The 21,895-nt window shown below is 42.3% G+C and overlaps 2 protein-coding genes across 2 annotated transcripts in view; one reads left to right on the top strand and one right to left on the bottom strand.

The window, feature by feature from the left end:
• LOC143288240 (hydroxyproline dehydrogenase-like) overlaps positions 1-546 on the bottom strand; it is a 35,542-nt gene extending 34,996 nt beyond the window's left edge. The window contains 1 exon segment of the mRNA XM_076596591.1: positions 160-546. The gene's annotated coding sequence lies outside the window, so the exon portion shown is untranslated.
• An 8,109-nt stretch (positions 547-8,655) lies between these two features.
• LOC143287963 (protein HIRA-like) overlaps positions 8,656-21,895 on the top strand; it is a 54,433-nt gene continuing 41,193 nt past the window's right edge. Inside the window, exons 1-7 of the mRNA XM_076596209.1 lie at positions 8,656-8,838; positions 11,735-11,803; positions 12,562-12,669; positions 13,350-13,440; positions 14,502-14,590; positions 17,131-17,226; positions 21,081-21,163. Coding sequence (XP_076452324.1) covers positions 8,802-8,838; positions 11,735-11,803; positions 12,562-12,669; positions 13,350-13,440; positions 14,502-14,590; positions 17,131-17,226; positions 21,081-21,163 — 573 coding nt within the window. The 5' untranslated portion in view covers positions 8,656-8,801. The remainder of the gene's footprint in view (positions 8,839-11,734; positions 11,804-12,561; positions 12,670-13,349; positions 13,441-14,501; positions 14,591-17,130; positions 17,227-21,080; positions 21,164-21,895) is intronic.

Raw genomic sequence — 21,895 nt, 5'->3', positions numbered from 1 at the left:
CAGTAGCAGCAGCAGCAGCAGTACCAGTAACAGCAGAAGCAGCAGCAGTAGTAGTTGCTGTATCACTTATTTACATTCATGAAAAAAAAACAAAAAAAAAAACAACAACAGCAAATAACTGATCAACACTATCAGACTCACGTGTAACAATGTACTTACTTGTTTTGAAGTCCCCTTTTTTCACTCGGAAGTCTTTCAGAACAGAACTACCCGCAGCAGTAAATCAGGTGTAGCGCTGATTATCTGTCCACTTGCATGCAAGATCTCATCTACCCTTTCAAGCTTATATATATACATATATATATATATATATATCCCACCGCAATGGAGGCTGGTTTTATAACAGCTCAGGAGGACAGTGATTAAATTATCCTTTCTTTTTCTTTTTTTTGTCTCGTACTGTCAGAGACAAAACTGAAAATAAACAGCCAGCGTTTGTCCGTCTATTAAAATGAATAAACAAATAGACAGATAAAACTTAAAATAAATAAATAAATAGATATTAAAAAGGGTTTATGCAACACGCACAGAGGATGTCGAATTTTGTCACAGCGTTCAAGGGCACTAATTCTGTTTTTTTCTCTTGTGTCGTCTTTTTTCTCCACCTGTGCCCCACCCTCCACCCCTTCCCACTTTGTGTGTGTGTGTGTGTGTGTGTGTGTGTGTGTGTGTGTGTGTGTGTGTGTGTGTGTGTGTGTGTAGTGTAGTGTAGTGTGTGTACGTGCAAACGCACAGGGTGCTTCAATTAAACGTGATGATGATGTATGATGGAAACTGGATTAATGCGCTTCGCACCACCAGTCCGCCGGTCGTCACATGACCGAAACCTACGAACATTGACCGACAAAGTCTTTTCCCACTGTCCTCGATCCTTGCTCATCAACCACGACCTCCACACACACACACACACACACACACACACACACATACACACGCGCGCGCGCGCGCATACGCACACACACACACACACACACACACACACACACACACACGACCCTCTACCCCCCCCCTCCCCCTCTCTCCCCCCCCCCCCTTCCCCCTGTCCATGTTGCTCTCAGTGTCTTATTTTTTTTCTCCAGTTGAGAAATACCTCCGCTACCTTCACCTTTCTACCCCCCTCCGCCCCCCTCCCCCCTCCCCCCCGCCGCACCCCCTCCTCTCCTCTCTCTCTTTCTTTCTCTCTTTCTGTCTCCATCTCTGTCTCTGTTTCTTTGTTTCTCTCTCTGTCTGTCTCTTCCTCTCTGTCTGTGTGTCTGTCCGTCTGTCTGTCTGTCCGTCTGTCTGTCTGTCTGTCTGTCTGTCTGTCTGTCTGTCTCTCTCTCTCTCTCTCTCTCTCTCTCTCTCTCTCTCTCTCTCTCTCTCTCTTTCTCCCTCTCTTTCTGTGAAAGAACTGTCAGGGTTCGTAACACCGAGTCCAATGACTTGCAATTGCTCAAATGTTTTTGTAACACTAAAAGAATACAGTCTAACTTTCAGCTAGCATACATCAGTGTACATGATGTTTTCAAAGAACTATGCTCATTAATACAGTGCAGATCCCGAGGTTTAGATGGTATCGATAGCAACATTTTGAAGATAGCAGAACCTATCATCTCTGAACACATCACGTATATCTATAACCTCTGCATCGAAAAACGCTCCTATCCACAGGCTTTTAAAAATGATGAAGTGTTACCTGTCTTAAATATGGTGATCTATCTGACCCTGCTAACTATAGACCTATGTCAATATTGTCCACATTATCCAAACCTCTCGAAAAACATATCAAACATAATCTTCAGTCACATTTCAACAAATATTATGTATTTCATCCCAATCAAACCGGATTTAGAAAAAAAACAAAAAAAAAAAAACCTGTTATACTGCACTGACTAATCTTGTTGAGGAATGGCATTCAAACATAACTTATTTACTGGGTCTGTTGTTGTCGATTTTGCAAAAGCCTTTGATACAATAGATCATAAATTACTTTCGAAAAAGTTAGTCATGTGGGGCTTATCATCTGATTCAGTTGAACTGAATTGAATCTTCTTTTCTTGATAATAGGAAACAAGTGGTTATCCAGCTTCTAAAATGTCGCTTCTTATGTCAGTTAATTATGGTATTCCTCAGGGATCAGTTTTAGGGCCTGTTTTATTTTCAGTTTATATAAATGATCTTCCACTTCATGTTTCATCCTCTTGTGAACTTTTGGCTGACGACACAAACCTCAATCAAAAAGACACAAATGCCAATACAGTATGTACTAAGCTGGACAGGAAGGGATAGGACAGGAAGGGATAGGACAGGACAGGACAGGACAGGAAGGGACAGGACATGACAGGACAGGACAGGACAGGACAGGAAGGGACAGACAGGACAGGAAGGGACAGGACAGGAAGGGACAGACAAGACAGGACAGGACAGGACAGGAAGGGACAGGACAGGACAGGAAGGGACAGGACAGGACAGGAAGGGACAGACAGGACAGGACAGGAAGGGGAAGACAGGACAGGACAGGAAGGGACAGGACAGGACAGGAAGGGACAGACAGGACAGGACAGGAAGGGACAGGACAGGACAGGAAGGGACAGGACAGGACAGGAAGGGGAAGACAGGACAGGAAGGGACAGGACAGGAAGGGACAGGACAGGACAGGAAGGGGAAGACAGGACAGGAAGGGACAGGACAGGAAGGGACAGGACAGGACAGGAAGAGGAAGACAGGACAGGAAGGGACAGACAGGACAGGACAGGACAGGAAGGGGAAGACAGGACAGGACAGGACAGGAAAGGACAGGACAGGACAGGAAGGGACAGACAGGACAGGACAGGACAGGAAGGGACAGGACAGGACAGGAAGGGACAGACAGGAAGGGACAGGACAGGACAGGAAGGGGAAGACAGGACAGGACAGGACAGGAAGGGACAGACAGGACAGGAAGGGACAGGACAGGAAGGGACAGGACAGGACAGGAAGGGGAAGACAGGACAGGAAGGGACAGGACAGGAAGGGACAGGACAGGAAGGGACAGGACAGGACAGGAAGAGGAAGACAGGACAGGAAGGGACAGACAGGACAGGACAGGACAGGAAGGGGAAGACAGGACAGGATAGGAAGGGACAGGACAGGAAGGGGAAGACAGGACAGGACAGGAAGGGACAGACAGGACAGGAAGGGACAGGACAGGACAGGAAGGGACAGACAGGACAGGAAGGGACAGGACAGGAAGGGACAGGACAGGACAGGAAGGGGAAGACAGGACAGGAAGGGACATACAGGACAGGACAGGACAGGAAGGGGAAGACAGGACAGGACAGGAAGGGACAGGACAGGACAGGAAGGGGAAGACAGGACAGGACAGGAAGGGACAGACAGGACAGGAAGGGACAGGACAGGAAGGGACAGGACAGGACAGGAAGGGACAGGACAGGAAGGGACAGGACAGGACAGGAAGGGGAAGACAGGACAGGAAGGGACAGACAGGACAGGACAGGACAGGAAGGGGAAGACAGGACAGGACAGGAAGGGACAGGACAGGACAGGAAGGGACAGGACAGGAAGGGACAGGACAGGACAGGACAGGATGGGGAAGACAGGACAGGACAGGACAGGAAGGGACAGGACAGGACAGGACAGGACAGGACAGGAAGGGACAGGACAGGACAGGACAGGACAGGACCAGACCATCCGTATCCATATCCGTAGCTCTCTCTCTCTCTCTCTCTCTCTCTCTCTCTCTCTCTATTTGAAATATTTTAAGTTCCCAAGTCAGTTTAGACTGTCGTTACTTATGGCATCAGCGCATGAACAAACTATTAGAAACCTATCAATTTATCTGTATAAATTGTTTAAGCTCCGATCTGTTCTTATGTCTTAGTGTATCCAGTAACGACTACATACGGACGATGTGTATAACGTAACTGAGTGTTATTAGCCACACATGTAAGAGTTATTATTTAGCGTATATCATATATCATTTAGGTGTATATATGTCAATTGAATACAATATGTTTCATGATGTGTATTATGTATTACTAAGGTGAGGACATAAACATTACTTAAAATTAAGGTATGATATATTTATGTTATCTGAACGAATGTCATTTTTTTTTTAATGCACGATGCAATGTCTATGAAGAAATTGTGACACCCTTTCATAAGGGGCAATGGCCTATAAATGAATAAACCATTCATTCATTCATTCTCTCTCTCTCTCTCTCTCTCTCTCTCTCTCTCTCTCTCTCTCTCTATCTATCTATCTATCTATCTATCTATCTCTCTCTCCCCCCGCCCCCACCCCAACACACATATATATGTATATATTTTATTATATCTGTCTGTCTCGCCTGTATGTGTGTGTGTGTGCATGCGTGCCGGTCGTACGTTTGCGCGCGCGTGTGTTTTTGTCTGTCCGTCTGTGTCTCTGTCTGTCTGTGCCGTACAAGTTGATGCTGCATAGAACGCTCGAGCTTGCGTCGGTGACAAATGAAGGCAAGGGACAGAACCCGTACAGAGAAGAGTGAGAGGTTGAGAGGTGGATTAAAAAAAAACAAAAAAACAATGAATGTTCGTGCACACGTCGGGCACGTCGCTGCTTGGCTGGTCACTGTTGTTGAGGGTTGAATGAAATCCTATAATTTATATACTTAATTCTTCTTCTTTTGTTGTTGTTGTTGTTGCTAACGAGCTATAGCCCCGGATAATAAAAAGAGAAAAAATAAAATGAAGAGTCAGCTGTTGCACTTCAAAGACATAGATATGTAACGTGACTGGGACGAACTGTTGCATGCGTCGTCGGGGGGGCGGGGGGAGGGGGGGGGGGTGTGGGGGGGGGGGGGGAACAGTGGGAATATTGTAGTTTTCTCGGAGGGGGGTGTGGGGGTTACTGTCGTCCAATGAGTGAGTGTATTGCATGCTTTGATTGTGTGCGCGAATGGCTGTAGGAATGAATGGATTCATGTTACGAGATGTCCTTGTGCGTGGAGCTATTCTGAACCTGCAACTTCTGTCTAACCGTCGATTACTAATGTCATCGTGTCTGATTGATTGATTGGTTGATTGATATGGATACTTATACAGCGACTATTCTCGGTCGGAGACCAAGCTCTAAGCTCTAACAAACATGGATCATTTGCACAACTGGCTGGCTACCTGGGTAGAGCCGACTGACGGCTGCCACTGGGCGCTCATCATTTGTTTCCTATGTCATGCAATCGGCAGATTTCAGGCACGCACACATACATACTCAGACATGTAACGTTTTACGTGTATGACCGTTTTGTTTATTTACTCCGCCACGTAGGCAGCCATACTCCGTTTTCGGGGGTGTGCATGCTGGGTATGTTCTTCAGTGTTTCCATAACCCATCGAACGCTGACATGGATTCCATGGTCTTCAACGTGCGTATCCAGTTTGATCTTCTGCGTGCGTATACACACGAAGGGGGTTCAGGCACTAGCAAGTCTCAACCCTTTACCCACCAGGCGCCGTCACCGAGATTCGAACCTGGGACCCTCAGATTCATGTCTGATGCGTGTTTCGTCTATGGAAATTGTTATCAGTCTGTCGTCAGTTTACTGTAGACGTCGCTGAAAGTGCCGTGTCTTTTACTCACCACTTCATCCGCATTCCCCGTGACTTTTTCCATCCCGTTTTTGTCGTGTTTGGATTTCTCTCTTGCCAGACGTATATCTAAAAAGTCTCCAAGCCAGTATTCATGTCGTTGACGCATGGAGGGTGGCAGAATGGTTAAGACGCTCATTTTCCAACACAGAGAGTCCGTTAGGGTCTGGATTCGAATCCCGCTCTCGCCCCCTTTCTCCCAAGTTTAACTTGAAAATCAAACTGAGCGTCTGGTAATTCGGTGAGACTATAGACCGAGGTCCCGTGTACAGCACACAGTTGGCGCACCGAAAAAGAACCCATGGCAATAAGAGTGTTGTTCTCTGGCAAAATTCTGTAGAAGAAATCCACAATGATAAAAAAAAAAAAACAAAAAAAAACATTATGCATGCACTCAAGGCCTGACTAAGCCGTACGTTGAGTTATACTGCTGGTCAGGCATCTGCCTAGCAGATGTGGTACGTGTAGCGTAGATGGATTTGTCCTTCTTCTTCTTCTTCTGCGTTCGTGGGCTGTAACTCCCACGTTCACTCGTATGCACACGAGTGGGCTTTTACGTGTATGACCGTTTTTACCCCGCCATGTAGGCAGCCATACTCCGTTTTCGGGGGTGTGCATGCTGGGTATGTTCTTGTTTCCATAACCCACCGAACGCTGACATGGATTACAGGATCTTTAACGTGCGTATTTGATCTTCTGCTTGCATATACACACGAACGGGGTTCGGGCACTAGCAGGTCTGCACATATGTTGACCTGGGAGATCGTAAAAATCTCCACCCTTTACCCACCGTGATTCGAACCCGGGACCCTCAGATTGACAGTCCAACGCTTTAACCACTCGGCTATTGCGCCCGTCGATGGATTTGTCCGAACTGCATTAATTGACGCGGCCTCCTTGAGAAAGTGAAACTGAAACCATTGACGCACGCAGGATCCATCTGTGTCTTTGTCAGCGAGTGGCCTTGCCTGTGGTCCGCAGGGCGGCCAGAAAGGGGTGCACTTGTTGCTGTTCTGTCTGCTCGTCCTGAAAACAAATACCCGGGATACCTCAGTGGCAGAGCAGAGTCAACTGACCCAGTCATCCTCAGTTGTCACGCAGGGATTTCTAGAGCCTAGTATCTGGGTGGGTGCTGTGGTCATTCAGATGAGACGATACATCGAGGTCCCCGGTTTGCAGTTTGCACCAAGCGCCCGTTAAAAAAAAACTGAAAAAAGAAATGAAAGAAAACTGACCCCCCCAAAACAACAACAACAACAACAACAACAACAACATGGGGTTGTCCCTGGCAATTAAAAAAAACAACTTTTTTATTTTATTTATTTATTTTTATTTTTTTTTTTTTAGGAAGATCCATTTTCATAGTCAAACAAATACACTAGTATACAGAAAAGGGGGTGGGGGGGGGGGGAGAAGGAAAAAAAAGGTGGCTCTGTACCGGCTGTGTCGAATATCTCACACTGAGAAACTCTGTTGTGACATAAAGTAATACAGTACAATACAATACAATACAATACAATACAATACAATACAATACAATACAATACAATGCAATACAATGCAATACAATACAATACAATACAATACAATACAATACAATACAATACAAATACAATGCAGTACGATGCAATGCAATACTGAATTGTACGACTGTGCCTTTCAACAAGCTCGCAGGTCTGACAGTGATTCTGCGCTGGTTACGTTTTGTCGTTCACCAAGAAGCTTGTCAGTGAGAGCAGGACTGATGCCACCAGCTTCACTGATTCTCTCCCTTGGTCATAGGTCCCGGCCCATCTGTTACTTCAGCTGAACATAGACACTAGAATTCGCACTGAGATGCTATAGTGTCTATGAGCTGAAGAGAACGCTTAGTTAACCACAAAATCTATCTATCTATCTATCTATAGATAGATAGATATATAGATATAGATATCAACAACACGGCCGTATAGGCTGCATGTCTTTAAAACTTGTAATGTTAAAAGCAGCAAATTTTCGCTGTATAAACAGTTTCTACGGTCAAGGGCACAGAAATGAAATCTTTACAGGCTGCCGGGTTTAATAGCAACTGAACCACGGTGAGTAAAAGTCATGGCAGAGCCGACTGGCTGTTATTGGCCTGAAGAAGCTACCGTATTTATATATCATCGAAAATTTGGTGCCGCTTTTAACATTACAAGTTTTAAAGACATGCAGAGCCTACTGTTGTTGTCAGAGCTTTTTGCAAGGAGCAGAGCCCAGGACACCAAGAGAGTGTGAACTATATACATATATATATACATATATATATGTATATATATGCATCTATTTATATCTATTTCTCTCTCTACTATATATATATGTGCGTGTGTGTGTGTCAGTGTGTGTGTGTGTGTGTGTGTGTGTGTGTGTGTGTGTGTGTGTGTGTGGATCTATATACATTATTAGCCTAAACATCACGCAGAAAGCACAATGTTTTCTTGGTTTTTCCCCCCCAAAAGTCCCTTTTTTCCTGCGAGAGGTGAGTGTTAAATTCTTCTGTCAGGAGTGTATCATTTTTTCTCCAAGACAAACAATCTACAGAGACTGTCTTTTCCCCCAAGTTGTGTGTGTGTGTGTGTGTGTGTGTGTGTGTGTGTGTGTGTGTGTGTGTGTGAGGGCGCGTGCGCGCACGCTCTTCTCTACATTATTTAATGATACTATTTTATTTTTCATGTAATTGACCGTCTGTGCTTGACAGAACAATTTCCAAATAATGGATTAATCCCGTGCATTCATAAAACTGCATGTAGACAATCGGATTACAAGGTGAGTGACTTGTCTATGTCTTTTTCCCTTCAACCCAAAATAGTATGTGGACTACCTTCATCAAAAAAACGATGCCTTTCACAAGTGCATGACCACTGCGACAATTCAACTTCCGGTCTGGTATTCTTTTGAGACGATTATTCAAGAGAAAGTCCGCGCCGGTTTCGGTACAAGGGAGGCAACTGCATCCAAGGTAGCTGAACCTGTGACACGACCTTCAACTCTGCCATCCAAACTCGTGCGCGCTTTCTCATTGTGCACTTCCGCCGCTCAAGTTGCTTGTTTATTGTCAATGGGCTACGCGGCGACAAGCATCAGAAAAAACAGGTCGGAGATGATGTGAAAGACCTATCCATGTTATTGCGTTCTGCAAAGAGAGGGATACTAAAGGCAACACATTCTGCGTGAACATGAGACTGCTCAAACCCGACTGGGTTTGCCACGACGGTAAGAAATGTTCAGCGTTGGAAACGTTTTTGGGGGGTTCTTGAAAGAATGTTTTTTTTAACGGTTTCTGCCATTGTGGACGGAGGGTGACGGTTAGGGCAGCAAGTGCCAAAGTTAGGCCGCCCCGACTGAAGATCGATAAATGTCCCAGAGGGCGATAGAAAGCGAGATTAATGACAAGACGAATACATGCTCCGCTGAACATTCTATCCCAGTGGCATCTAAACCGTTGTTCTCGGGGGAAAGATGGAATTTGAGAAAGAGATCGCACATGAATCGGGGGATTTGATTGAATACCACTACCAGTAAAACTTAGAAGTAAACTGTGAAAAGGGGAGGGAGGAGAGAGAGGGGTAGCAAATCGGAAGCTTGTTCTTTTGAGGTCACTGAGATGCAGGTCAACGATGAATAAAAATAACGTGTAGGCCGAAATGCAAATTTATTTTAATATCTGTTAGAAACTTGTTGAAGTTGCTCAAATTCTCCCATTACAGTCATTATATCGTTCGTTCGTAATCACTGGTACATGTCATCATGTACATTTACTCAAGATTAAATGAAAAAAGTTGGAATCTGATGAAGCAGTCATTGGCCTACAAATGTAAAACGTTTTTATTGAACAGAACAAATCAGCATTCTCTTCCTCATCTTCCCCAAGAGCAGTTTGTTTGCTCTGTAACCAGTGTAAGTGTTAGGAGGAAAATACAGTGTCACTACAAACTGTGTTTCAGTTTGTCACTATGTATACATGTGTATAAAGTATATTGTTTGTGCATATGGTAGACATCTCTGAATAATGATGCCACCACACACAGTGTCACTTGTGAAATGTGCTAGCAGTTTGAATGTTGATGTTTTAACTTTTAATTTGATTCAGTGATTGTGAAATACACAGGCCATGTAGTAACACTCGTAATTCTCTGTATAAAGTTGATAACAGTGACAGTGAACCAAGTCATTTTTTTTTTATTGATTAATGAACGATGAAATTTTCACTAATTTCAGGTGTTCACGAAGTCTGTTATTAAATAAAATGACTTTGGGAGGGGGGTGGAGGGGGTCATTTGCACAAATTGCATGAGATGTCTGAAACTAGTGAAGTAAAAATAAGCATTTCACAAAGTCTCCAAACCATGTTATTAAGAGTTTAGCATACGCATCTTTCTAAGTTTCTTGCATCAAATAATATAACTGCTTTTTCTGTTCAGTATAATTTATAGAATTCTTGTGTGCATCATTGACATCATAAAAAATTATCACTATTTGAAGTTTCACATTGACCGATAAACAAAATGGTAGCATCATTGGTAAATTGAAAATGAAACATTACTGAAATAACTCTTCACTGAAAACTTTGATTACAAAAGTGAGATGATATGAACAAGAAAGACCAGTAAGTTATTATTCTTCCAATCAATATATTTTTATTTAAATCATTTTACTATAGACTACAGTTAGTATTATAGATGAATTATCAAGAATTATGAAGGAAATTTGCTTTGTCTTCTTGTGTGTATACCTGTGTGTGTTAAGGATTTTCTTATGTTTCCGTCTCTCTGCCTGTCCTTTTAATTGTTTATTTTGAATTCTAACTAAGGCACTGTATGTTCAGTGAGTTTATTTTATTGAAAACAAAATAATCACATACATGGGTTGGTCTGTAAGTATAATGTATTACGATGTGCATGCTAATGTTAAGGTCACTGGTCAGGCATCTTGTGCATACGTGTGCACGTGTCAGGGTGTGTGTATCAGTGCACTGAGCGATGCAGCCCCCTTTACCCTGTCCCATCACAACTCCTTTCCCCTTCTAGTTCTGTATTCAGTGAGACACAGTTAAGTATAATCACATTCGTTGAAAAGATTTTTTTGAAAAAAAAAAAGAGATAAAACTTTAAAAAGGTTGTGCTTATATAAATGATTCAACTCTTTATCTCAAAGTCTAAATTAGGGAGCAAGGTGGCAGAATGGTTAAGACGCTTAAATCTGCCCAGGCAGTGTCCATGCGGGTCTGGGTTCGAATACCCCTCTCGACCTTTCTCCTAAGGTTGACTGGTCCCCGTGTGCAGCACGTACTTGGCACGCTGGAAGATATATAACCCTTGGCGACAAAGGTATTGTCCTCTGGCAAAATTCTGTTGAAGGAATCCACTCTTGTACACAAATATATGTGCATGCACTCAAGGCCTGACAAGCATGTTGGGTTATGCTGCTGTCAGGCATCTGCCCAGTACAGGAAGATGTGGTGTTGCATCTGAACGCATTGATGCCTCTTTGGAAAACAGAAACTGAAATTGAAGCTAAATTTAGTGTATGAGATATAAGAGAGGGTTTGCAGAACTTTTTCATCTGATTTTCGTTGAGGATCCCAAATTATTTTAGTCTCCATTTTCTGGTTTTTCCAGGTCACCGAAAAGCTAAAATTTCATCATGGAAATCGCAGTTGGGTGAAAGGATCTGAACAGTTTCAGTGACAATTTTTGCACGTTTACAAGATACATTAGGTTTTATAATTACATCCATTATTTGCTTTAGTCTTCAATGTTTACACTGAGCGTGTTTCTTGTCACATCTCAGCCATTCTGTATTTGAACTGATCCATTTATAAACTGTGACAAAAAGTTGTCCAAACAAAGGCAGTGCAAACTCAGAAGAGCCAGTCACGGTGGTGGGCTATCCATGACGGCATATGACCTACTTCTTGCTCTGCAGATGATGAAAGGTTCACCGGAAAAGTGGGCCAGCAAGCCCTCCCTATTAATATTATCAACATTGTCAGTCAAGCAGACAAGCACACTGTATCCATTTTCCAGACTATGCATGTTGGTTGAGTTGTGTGTTTGTGTGTGGCTACGTATAAATTTTATTTTTTTGATTTTTTATTTTTTTTATACAGGCAAACCAGTATTTTCGATAGACATCCACCCTGATGATTCCAGAGTTGCCACGGGAGGGCAGGGGGAAGGTAAGGTCATTGAGGAAAATGGAGACATGTCTGGTTACTTTGATTTTGAAACATTTAGTTTGGAACGTTTTCATGGACCTATTTGAAGTAATTATAATGTTAAGATCATTAATTTAAAAGACAGAAAACATGTTTGTGTTTAAAGACTTTTTTTTTTTAAATGTAGTTCAGGGGGCTTTATTATTACTTTTATTTTTTAAAAAAACAACTTAAGAGAGCATTGAAATGGAACTTTTTTTTTTAAATGGTTGCTGTAAAAAATATATAATTTGACAGGAATCAGAGAGAAATATGCTTTAAATAGTATTCATCTTTGTCAGGTGGGGTTTTTGTTTGTTTGTTTGTTGTTGTTTTTTTTCAAAATATCATTTCATCTAGCCATTCTAGGTGTGTTTTTTCAGTCTTACTAGGAGCTTTACTGGAAACATTAAAAAACAAAACTATAGAAAGGAAGACCATGCCGCATCATAGATCATCAAAGTTAATTGTGAAGGAAATCATCATGGGTCAGATATTTTGGAACGGTTTCAAGTCATATCCATGGGCTTATTGCTGCTGCTTACTTTCCCATGCTTGAATAGTTCATAATTTGAAGTAAATATTAACTGACGGCTTACGACTGTGTGCGCAGGCATGCGTTACTGTGAATGCGTGCAAACACAGTCCTGCGTGTGCACATAAATCAGATATTCAGAGGGGGAGTGACAGGTGTTCAGTAAAAGCAGGGTTGAGGCGTGACTGCGCTCTGTGTGTTCCAGGCGACTGCGGCAAAGTGGTGATATGGAACATGGCGCCGATCCGGGATGAGAAGGAGGAGGCTGACGAGACCGTTCCCAGGGTTCTCTGTCAGATGGACAGTCATCTGGGTAATGTCGCCACTTTGAATGCAGGCAACATGTTTAATATTTATATATATATATATATATATAAATAGATATAGGTTTTTAAAAAAAAATGATGATTTTATTTATATCATTGAGGATTATGTTAATGATATTTGTGTGTTATTATATATATTTATCCATTGCAGTAGGAAGTCATTTGCAGTATGGTCTTTGTGAAGGACTATGACTCTCAAACTAGGAGGCAAGATTGCACTGGCTTTTAGTGCTGCAGCCTTGGGGACTAGTTGGCCTTTGGGAACCATCCCAGTGCTGACTGTCCTAAAACCCTCTTGGCTGAGAGAATGGGGATTTAGTTTGGGCAAGACATTCTCCACTATAATAAAATTTTAGCCCAGATGGTTGGGACAGCAGTTGCCTCCAGACATGACTATGATACATATTTATTAAATTTATGTGGGTTAATTTCTTAATGTTTCGGTTTGTGTTGAGCTGTCCAAACAGAAAATAGTTGATGCTGATATAAAAATGATAAGAATAACTGTAACTAAACAGCTGTGGTCATGACATGAACATTTGACGTGTCCAGTGTGTAAAGTCGCTGCTTTCGTTCCCCCCCGCCCATACCCCCACCCCCAGCACCATGGTTATTTGATTGGGGGAGTGATGGTGGTGACTGTTTCCTGTTCTGTGTGGCCTGGCAGGTTGTGTCAACTGTGTACGATGGTCAGGGAATGGGAAATTTCTGGCGTCGGGAGGAGATGATAAGCTCATCATGATTTGGCAGACGAGTCGGTAAGTCGATCGTCTTCTTTTATGCGATTTTTTTTTTTTCTTCTTCTTGTTCTTTTTTTTTTTTTTTTTTTTTTAAATGGAGTACATAATGCATGTTTCTTTTTTTCTTTTTTTTTTCTTTTTTTTTTTTTTATATGTGTGTTAATACTAGTACTTAGGATTGTGTTCATGCGATTCTTGATGTATGTGTGTGCGAGCAGATAAAAAAAAAATTCCTCAGTTAGGGATTAAAGGGTTTTTTTGCCCCATTCATTTTGCTGTGTTCTGACATTAGGGCATGCCTTTTGGCTGCAGTTTTTTTTGAGTGTTACAAAAATCAGCCATTCCCACCCATTTAAGCTGTTGTCACTGTCAGTATGCAAAAAAGAAAAAGAATTTGTGTTTACTTTTCTTTTTTTTCTTTTTTTTAAAAATGTTCTACCTATTTGTTGGTAACAATGGCTTTGGGTCTTCTGGCAAGTTGTTTGGGCCAAGAAATTGTTTATATTATTTTGTGTTGTTTCTTTCATTGTTCTACCTGTTTGTTGGTGGCAGTGGCTTTGGGTCTGGAAAGTCTTTTTTTTTTCTTCTTCTTTTTTTTTTTTTTTTTTTAAATAAAATTTTTGATTATTATTATTATTTTCAATGTTCTGCCTGTTTTGTTGGTGGCAGTGGTTTTGGGTTGGGCAAGTCTTTGGGTAGAAAAAAGTTATTATTGTTATTATTTTATTTTATTTCTTGAAAATGTTGTACATGTTTGTTGGTGGCAGTAGCTTTGGGTCGGGCAAGTCGTTTGGGTCCAAAAAAATGTTATTGATATTATTATTATTTATTTTATTTCTGTAAAATGTTGTACGTTTGTTAGTGACAGTGGCTTTGAGTCAGGCAAGTTGTTTGGGTCCCAAAAAAACCTTATTATGATTATTACTATTATTATTTTATTTCTTAAAAATGTTGTACCTGTTTGTTGGTGGCAGTCGCTTTGGGTCGGGCAAGTCGTTTGGGTCCAAAAAAATGTTATTGAAATTATTATTATTATTATTATTTTATTTCTTTAAAATGTACATGTTTGTTGGTTGCAGTGGCTTTGGGTCGGGCAAGTCGTTTGGGTCCAATGTCACCATCGTGGAGCACTGGCGGTCGGTGGCCACCCTGCGAGGGCACAGTGGGGGTGAGTTCCTGGAATGTAGCATCAGCGTCAGGGTGTCCTGGCGTGTGCTGTCATTCACGTATGTATATTACAAATGCTTAGGATGTGCTACACCATGTCTGCTGTATTAAAAAGAAAAAGAAGGTGCCCGACCTTCACAGAAAGCCAGTGTGCTGATCAGGCTTTGAGAGCCTACCTCAGTTTATGTCGGACGTTAGCTTGTAATGAGGAAGAATATAACTTGCACACCCACACAAGCACATAACACTGGTGTCACTGTCAGTGTGCAAATTCACACACACACACACACTCACACACACACACAGAGAAATAACATACATGCAACAGTTTGCAAACTCACAGACAGCAAGGCCCAACCCTATACTGACAAAGTTATGATAGTAAAAAATTTGGATTTTTTTTTTCTTATTACATATGAGAAAATATGCATGGAAATATATGGTAATGATATCTGAAAAGTATTATTACTTTTGTGTACAAAAAGGTACTTACCTTTTTCTCTTTTTTTTTCTTTTCTTTTTTTTTTTTTTTAAGAATGTGCATAGAAATGTACTATTGTGTTTTGAAAAAAAAACTTTTTTTTTTTTTCTTTTTTCTTTTTTTAAATAAAAGTAATTATTTGTTTAGAATATTTGTTGAAATTTATTGAACTTTTTTTTCAGAAATAGTGTATTTTTTTATAAATAGAATAAGGAAATAGAAGTGTACTAATGTTTCTAGAAAAATAGCTTTTTGAAAATTTTCATTCCAGTTTGCTAGAAGTGGAAAAATGTTATGATGGGGTTGAGTCTGTCGTGTGTAGTGTGTGTAGGTGGACATTGATTTCCTTGTAGACTGCGGGGACATGTTCTAATGCAGGGGATGGACAAGCAGATATGTTTATCTTAACTATCAGTTGAGAATCAGTCGCTTGAAAAATTTACTGCGGTTCAAAATGAGTGGGTGTGGGCAAACGGTTTTCAGCATATGTGCTGATATCTTGATACCTGTTTGGCCAGCTGTCACAAGCAAGCGTGCGAGTGATGAAGCAGATGGAAGAGGGAACGTCACCATGAGGAAAAAACCCAGCAAAACCCAAGGACGCTAGACTTTTAGGAAAGAATTTCATGTTTACAGCAAGGACGGCTTCAGTTTCAAAGAGGTGTGCAGGCTGATCCATGTTCCTCCGCCCCCTGACAGAAAAATCCCCAAACTGCGAGACTCTTCCGTTAATGTAAAGTCGTGCTCTGCATAAATAAAGGAGGAACAGCGGAACTGAGTTAACCTAAACCTGTTGTGGTGATCACTGGGACTATAGCACATAGGACTGTGTGGTTTTTTGACTTCCTTGTGTGAACAAAGTGAGTCTACGTTATAACCTGGTATTTTGTTGTCTGTATGTGTGCATGTCTTTGTGTCCGTGGTAAGCTTTAACATTGCCATTTTCTCTGGAAATACTTTGTCTGCCAATACGAAATTTGGCTTAAACATAGTAGGAAAAAAATCAGTCATACCAATAATAGGTTGTAAATCTCCTGTATTAAACCTATTTCAGGATCATTAACAGTTTATTTTGTTGAGGCTTGAACTGGATTTTTTTTTTTTTTTTTTTTTTTTTTTTTTTTTTGTACGCTTATAGTTGACTTCATCAAGTTTTTGCGCCTAGATATTATAAATATTATTAGTAGTACTTTTTTATGTATTTATCTATTATTTATTTGCTTTTTTTTTTTCTCTCTCTCGAGGCCTAAGCGCGTTGGGTTACGCTGCTGGTCAGGCATCTGCTTGTCAGATGTGGTGTAGCGTATATGGATTTGTCCGAACGCAGTGACACCTCCTTGAGCTACTGAAACTGAAACCGGATTTCGAAAACATCATGATCCCGTCCCGGTTGCCAGAATGTAGGCTTATATTTGGGAAAGTGGCACGACATTGTTTTTCTTGTTGGCAGTTACAAGAAAAGAAATACATATTCTGGACAGAACACTTGCAGTGACACTAACTACACCATCAATGTGTTTACTGCATATGAATGGAATGAACATAAAAGGAAAATTGAATCGGACGTTTCTTACAGTTTCAGTCAGCCTGTTGTCGGACTGGTTTGTGCAGATCTGTACATGTTGCAGTGTGGCTGAGGTGATGTCAAGGTCTCTTTTATAGCCGATTTAAAAGAATTTCTTAACTAATTGAGATATGTCAAGGAAATTTGATATAAATGGTGTTATTACCTCAAACACAATAATACTTTTATTGTGCTAAAAAAAGACCCATAGCTTTGAATGTTGAATTTGCTTGTATAACGTCCGATGTGGCATAGCGTTGAGGATCAGAAAACTTGTTTCTGGACAGACCATCCTGGGTTTGATCCCGCTTGCAGGCCTGTTTATTTATTTATTTTTTTATTTCCCAAAGCTTATTAATATTTAATAGAGGACCCATTTTAACGGGGGTGGGGGTGGGGGGGGGTGTCTTTTTTTTCTCATGACTTCTTTACTGGATACAGCGAGTGACACAAAAGACTTTAAGACCTTGCCTCTCTTGTTTTTTGTTGTTGTCAGATGTCCTTGACTTGGCATGGTCGCCGCAGGACGTGTGGCTGGCGTCATGCAGTGTGGACAACACCATCGTGGTGTGGAACGCCCTCAAATTCCCCGGTGAGTGGAGGGGAAGGGGTGCGGGGGGGTGGGGGCTCCGCAGCATGGACAACCAGAAATGCCAGCTGTCACGATTTCACCATGTTTTGTTTCGCTCAGTCACAGTTTGTTTCAACGTTACGCCAAGGTCAAAATTCTTCCGAGGAGTTCATTTTCGACTACGTAGCATGGTCACATGCTTTCCTGTTATAACAATGCCCAGACGCTCTCTGACGTATCAATGACGAGGCCAGTCACTACTAACCTTGGTCTCACATGATGATACTCCGCTGATCGTGTTTGTGTCTACATTGAAACACACATTGAGTGGACCAGTCAGCTCAGTCGTTTGCCCGATGAAGAGAGAACGTGGCTCAATCAAGTTGCGTCTGGGTCAAACAGTGTCTGTGCCTGGTGGATTAAGCTAAGATGTACGTTTGTTGATGTGGCTCGGAGTCTGAGTGTTCCTACCAAATTCAAAATGTTGCTGCCAAATTTCCTGATGGTTCCTACAAACACTTGACAGGGCTTGGCATCTCTGGACAACTCTGCTTGCTGCTCCACTGGGGGTGGGGGTTGGGGGGGGGTGCCTTTTGGAGTTTGTGGAATCTCTTTTGTTGTTGTTGTTTATGTATGTGTGTGTTTTCTTTCTCTTCCATTAACTTTCATCCTTGTTGAGCGATGTTTCACCATGAGTGGTGCTTGCCCCAATGCATGAATGGATGAAGGAATCGTTATCGAATGAATGAATCCCTATTTTCCAGTAGTGAAGATAATAGCACATTGGTCGACTTACATGTCTGTCAGGGTTTTTTTGGTTTTTTTAAGATACACACAAAACATACACACATATATATCTTTGTGCTCAATACATGTGTAAGAATAACGTGCAATAAAACTGAGGGAAACTACATCGCTCATACACACACCTAACATGAATGCTACATATCAGTAATTCAGTTCAGAAATTGCTGCAAAAGCAACAGAGATCAACAAGACAGGCAGATTTATAAATGAAATGATAATGATAAGAGTTTAACTCTTATCCATCGTACTCGCCCAATAGGGGCTTGTAGTGTAACACCCGAACCTGCCCGGTACCGCCGGCTAAACACATGCTTACGGGCACAGCCATTGCTGTTTACATAAACGAGACTCTCACGAGATTCACAGCCTCGTTTTCAGCACTGTGTTTTTCCTGCATTCTACTTATAATAAAGTTGCAAAAGAATTTTTGTTTCCAGGCTCACGTTGCTTTGTATTCACACACACACACACACACACACACACACACACACAAAAATTTGACCCTTTTATTTTTTGTGTGTCAAAACAAAGCAACATGAACCTGGAAACAAAAATTCTTTTGCAACTTTATTATAAATAGAATGCAGGAAAAATAAATAATTATGTGCAACAAAAGAACGTAATTCTATTTTTAATCAATGTTTACAATTACCCACTATCGAAAATTGCAAGAGTTATTCCCCTTGGCATGGGATTTCATGGTTGATTCGTGCTGAGCGACCTGGGGGTAAGAGGGTTAAACCACAAAACTACGAAATAGACAAGGGGAGCAGATAAGGAGACGGGGGGTGGGGATATCGACAGACAGACACGTGATACTGGGGAAGGGGGGAAGTGATCCAGAGAAAGGAACACAGCTGCTCCAGCTGCTGCTCAGAGAAAACTAGGAGCGTGCCTGGTATGTTGAAGTGTGTATGTGATGTGTGTGGTGCCACAGAATGGAACTTACCTGTGTCGTGAAGTGTGTATGTGATGTGTGTGGTGCCAAAGAATGGAACTTACCTGTGTCGTGAAGTGTGTAGGTCACAGTGTGACGTGTGTGGTGCCTGTAGCATGGAACTTACCTGTGTCATGAAGTGTGTATGTGATGTGTGTGGTGCCCAGAGCATGGAACTTACCTGTATCGTGAAGTGTGTATGTGATGTGTGTGGTGCCAAAGAATGGAACTTACCTGTGTCGTGAAGTGTGTATGTGGTGTGTGTGGTGCCTGTAGCATGGAACATACCTGTGTCGTGAAGTGTGTATGTGATGTGTGTGGTGCCCAGAGAATGGAACTTACCTGTGTCGTGAAGTGTGTATGTGATGTGTTTTGTGCCCAGAGCATGGAACTTACCTGTGGCGTGAAGTGTGTATGTGATGTGTGTGGTGCCACAGAATGGAACTTACCTGTATCGTGAAGTGTGTACGTGATGTGTGTGGTGCCAAAGAATGGAACTTACCTGTGTCATGAAGTGTGTATGTGATGTGTGTGGTGCCAAAGAATGGAACTTACCTGTGTCGTGAAGTGTGTATGTGATGTGTGTGGTGCCAAAGAATGGAACTTACCTGTATCGTGAAGTGTGTATGTGATGTGTGTGGTGCCAAAGAATGGAACTTACCTGTGTCGTGAAGTGTGTACATGATGTGTGTGGTGCCAAAGAATGGAACTTACCTGTGTCGTGAAGTGTGTATGTGATGTGTGTCGTGCCCAGAGTAAGGAACTTACCTGTGTCGTGAAGTGTGTACATGATTTGTGTGGTGCCAAAGAATGGAACTTTCCTGTGTCGTGAAGTGTGTATGCGATGTGTGTGGTGCCAAAGAATGGAACTAACCTGTGTCGTGAAGTGTGTAGGTCACAATGTGACGTGTGTGGTGCCTGTAGCATGAAACTTACCTGTGTCATGAAGTGTGTACGTAATGTGTGTGGTGCCTGTCGCATGGAACATACCTGTATCGTGAAGTGTGTTTGTGATGTGTGTGGTGCCAAAGAATGGTACTTACCTGTGTTGTGAAGAGTGTACGTCACAATGTGATGTGTGTGGTGCCTGTAGCATGGAACATACCTGTGTGATGAAATGTGTACGTGATGTGTGTGGTGCCAAAGAATGGAACTTACCTGTGTTGTGAAGAGTGTACGTCACAATGTGATGTGTGTGGTGCCTGTAGCATGGAACTTACCTGTGTCATGAAATGTGTATGTGATGTGTGTGGTGCCTGTAGCATGGAACATACCTGTGTCATGAAGTGTGTACGTCACAATGTAACGTGTGTGGCACCTAGAGCATGGAACATACCTGTGTGATGAAGTGTGTACGTGATGTGTGTAGTTCCTGTAGCATGGAACTTACCTGTGTGATGAAGTGTGTACGTGATGTGTGTGGTGCCTGTAGCATGGAACTTACCTGTGTGATGAAGTGTGTACGTGATGTGTGTAGTTCCTGTAGCATGGAACTTACCTGTGTGATGAAGTGTGTACGTGATGTGTGTGGTGCCTGTAGCATGGAACTTACCTGTGTGATGAAGTGTGTATGTGATGTGTGTAGTGCCTGTAGCATGGAACATACCTGTGTCATGAAGTGTGTACGTGATGTGTGTGGTGCCTGTAGCATGGAACTTACCTGTGTCATGAAGTGTGTATGTGATGTGTGTGGTGCCTGTAGCATGGAACATACCTGTGTCATGAAGTGTGTATGTGATGTGTGTGGTGCCTGTAGCATGGAACATACCTGTGTGATGAAGTGTGTATGTGATGTGTGTGGTGCCTGTAGCATGGAACATACCTGTGTGATGAAGTGTGTATGTGATGTGTGTAGTGCCTGTAGCATGGAACATACCTGTGTCATGAAGTGTGTACGTGATGTGTGTAGTGCCTGTAGCATGGAACATACCTGTGTCATGAAGTGTGTATGTGATGTGTGTGGTGCCTGTAGCATGGAACTTACCTGTGTGATGAAGTGTGTATGTGATGTGTGTGGTGCTTGTAGCATGGAACTTACCTGTGTCGTGAAGTGTGTACGTGATGTGTGTGGTGCCTGTAGCATGGAACATACCTGTGTGATAAAGTGTGTACATTATTTGTGCGGCGCCAGAGCAAGTGGCGGTGCTGAAGGGACATTCAGGGCTGGTGAAGGGCGTCACCTGGGATCCTGTGGGAAAGTACCTGGCTTCTCAGGTGAGTCTGGCACCACAGCAGCCCATGGATCTGGTGGTCATGTTCACAGAGATGCCAACTGTTAGGATTTCGCCATATTTTGTAACACTCAATCACAGTTTGCTCCAATGTTACGCCATCTTCAAAATTGGTCCAGTGAGTTCATTTTCAGTCTGCATGGCATGGTCACATTTTTTCCTGTGCGTAACAGTATCCAATCGCTCTGGACCTATCGATCATGAGGCCAGGGCAGTCACTACTAACCTTGGTCTCACATGATGATGCTCAGCTGATCGTGTGAGTATTTACATTGAAACAGGTCATTGAAACTCGGTCAAACAGCGTCTGTGCCCGTTTGCTGATGTGGCTCAGAGTCTGAGTGTTCTACCAAGTTCAGAATGTTCTTACGAAATTGCCGGATTGTTGCTACAAACATTTGACAGGGGTTGTTGGCATCTCTGTGTTTGTGTTCACCACAATCCTTTCTCTTTCTTTATGCTGCTGTAGGGTGCTCTTTAAGTTATTCTCACCTTTCCTCTCTCTCTCTCTCTCTCTCTCTCTCTCTCTCTCTGTCTAGTTTTCTTTGTTCCACTGTCTCTGTCTCTCTCTCCATCTCCCTCTGTAATCTCTATGTCTGCACCTCAGCAAAAGGTATAATCTGGATAGATGTATCTGAATGTATCAGAAAATGGTTGTTAACTTCTGAAAATGAATGTTTTCCTATGTTTTCTACATTGCTAAACATACATGAAG

This window comes from Babylonia areolata, chromosome 12, assembly GCF_041734735.1.
Source record: "Babylonia areolata isolate BAREFJ2019XMU chromosome 12, ASM4173473v1, whole genome shotgun sequence".
NCBI lineage: Eukaryota > Metazoa > Mollusca > Gastropoda > Neogastropoda > Buccinidae > Babylonia > Babylonia areolata.
The sequence above is the reverse complement of the archived record's forward strand: the minus strand, read 5'-3'. Positions and strand labels throughout refer to the sequence as shown.